This window comes from Scylla paramamosain, chromosome 11 (genome assembly GCF_035594125.1).
Source record: "Scylla paramamosain isolate STU-SP2022 chromosome 11, ASM3559412v1, whole genome shotgun sequence".
In the NCBI taxonomy this organism is placed as follows: domain Eukaryota; kingdom Metazoa; phylum Arthropoda; class Malacostraca; order Decapoda; family Portunidae; genus Scylla; species Scylla paramamosain.
The window spans coordinates 18301023-18303522 of NC_087161.1; the positions used below are offsets into that span (position 1 = coordinate 18301023).

General features: G+C 48.4%; 1 protein-coding gene across 1 annotated transcript in view; it reads right to left on the reverse strand.

Moving 5' to 3' along the window:
• The window catches only part of LOC135104626 (muscle segmentation homeobox-like), a 54227-nt gene that overhangs the window by 12916 nt on the left and 38811 nt on the right, over nt 1-2500 (reverse strand). Inside the window, exon 4 of the mRNA XM_064012156.1 lies at nt 1-272. This exon is cut by the window's left edge and continues 548 nt beyond it. Coding sequence (XP_063868226.1) covers nt 1-272 — 272 coding nt within the window. The remainder of the gene's footprint in view (nt 273-2500) is intronic.

Genomic DNA, 2500 nt, shown 5'->3' on the forward strand with positions numbered 1-2500 from the left:
GCTCGGTGGTGGTCATACGTGGGTGTAGGCGGTCTGGTGTGCGTGAAGGTGGGTGTGGGCGGCCTCCCATGGGTGTAAGGTGGCGTGGGGGTTCTTCTTTTGCTGTACACTTGCGTGGGGTGGGTGGGCGTGAGTGTACGTGTTGGCGGTGGGCGTCGGGCTTTGGTCTCTGGGGTGCAGCCTCTGCGCGGTGGTGTCCAGACCCAGGATGGAGCTGATGGAGAAGTGTGGGCGGTGTGGGTGGCCGGAGGAGCCGCTGCCCACTCCCACACCTACGGGTTTCGGGCGCGGGCGGCGGATGCGGGGGCGTGGCGGGCGGACCATTCACAGTCTCTCCCCCCGCCTCGCCAAACAGCGGCCTGTTCTCCAGCGACATGATAACGTGGCGGCAGGGATGACGTGTTCTTGTGTTCTTATCACTGTTTTCTTTTTGTTACCTTTGTTTATGGTATTTCACCGAGCACGGCCTTGTGTCCATGTGTCTCTATTAACGTGCCGCTGTGGCCATGCGCTCCGAGTCCCTTAAGGGTGTTATCCAATTTTTAGTGGTTTAGCTGTGAGCGCTACTGCTACGTGGGTTTTAAAGTGATATTCTTATTCCTTTATCTCGTTCACATGATTTTTTTTTTTTTTTGCTGCTATTTATCGATAGGCTTCACGGTGCGTGTTTATTACTCGCGACTAAATATTTTCAGGCTGTGGTGCGTGGGAGGCTGATTTCTGGTCTGTTCCTCTTCAGCCTCAAAGACACAGCGGCGCACCACGCTTACGAGTTCCTTAGCTGTATTACTGTCTTGTCCTTAGTCTTTAGTGATCTGTCCGCTTGTCACGTGTGCCACGCTCAGTGATATTTGAGTATTCAGAGTTTTTTGTTAGTTTTATATACGTACTAATTTATTTATTTATTTTTTTTGTAGATGTTATTGTTGTAACACCGGTGTGGATTTTGTATTGCCGTACTTTGTATTTTTCCCGCTGAAGTATTTATTTATTGTTTATTTTTGCGTTATTTCGCTTTAAATTTTGCGGAGGTAGTTTATCTAATCGTACTGGTGTTTTCTATTATTGAGTGTGTTATCACATTTTGCACACACACACACACACACACACACACACACACACACACACACACACACACACACACACACACACCACACACACACACACACACACACACACACACACAACACACACACACACCACACACACACACACCAGTCGACAACACACGCACGCACACACTTGCACTTCTCCTTTGAGTGTGTATTCCTTCACGTTATAAAGTCACGTTTACTTTTTTTCCTTTCCTTCCCCGTCTTATCTGCAACTTCCTCGTCTATGCGATCAGGTGTGCTTGAGCGCTCAGAGAATGCATGTCTGTGCTGCGCTTTGTCCTCGTGGAGTGACGGCTTTGCATTTCACCACCTGTCACCACGTCATTCACCACCACAATGTCACGTACACGATAAAAGACAGTAATCCGTTAATAAGTTCCTCGCTATCACCCTTCAATTATTATCTTTCTCAGTAAATACTCGTCACACTTTTTTCTTCACTATAATAACTTGGATGTGTTGCCTCTTGCCGCCCATCAACACAGTCACCGTCTCCACCACCACCAGTACTATCGCCACCGCGGCCACGGCAAGCCTCGGCCAGGTGTAGTAAAGGGCAAGGGTGGTGAGGCCTCGGTGACTTGTGTACGTGCGTGTGTGCGTGTGTGTGTTTGTGCTGGGCGGAGCGTGTAGCAGCGAAGGGGCGGAGCGTGTGCTAGGCTGAGGTGGGGCTTGTGTGTTGGGCTCCTCCTCCGTCTTGCTTCACACACACACATACACACACACAGACACACACACACACACACTCTCTCTCTCTCTCTCTCCTCTCTCTCTCTCTCTCCTCTCCCTCTCTCTCTCCTCTCTCTCTCTCCTCTCTTTCTCGCAGATTATTACAAGAAAAGTACCTGTTCTCATACTATTTACCTTCCTTTCAATCGCAAATCGCTTTAAAAAAAAAATTGAGGGATTGTTATAATAAATTAAGGAAGAAAAAAAGTGACTGACTTAAAGATTAAAAGCAATATAGGCCACATCTTACTTCTTTTTTTCCTCCTCCTCCTCCTCCTCCTCCTCCTCCTCCTCCTCCTCCTCCTCCTCCTCCTCCTCGTCTTCTTCCTTTATCTCTTCCTCGTTCGCAGTATGCCCCGCGTCTTACACCTGCCTCTGTTTTTACTCAATACTGTAAGGGAGTTTGGTTAAAGGAGGCAGGGACGGAAGGAGGAAGGGAAGGGCCAGGCGGTTACAAGCCAATGCAGTGTGGTGCCTCCCCGGCTGATCTGTGTGTGTGTGTGTGTGTGTGTGTTCTTCTTTATGAACATTTCAAAGTCAAAATTAAGGCAAATGTGTTGGGAATAGTTACTAGTGATGGGAGTGATGGGTAAAGTCGAATGAGATGATGAATAGTGATGAGTGACTATTATTGGTGATGGGAGTTGATGTGAGGT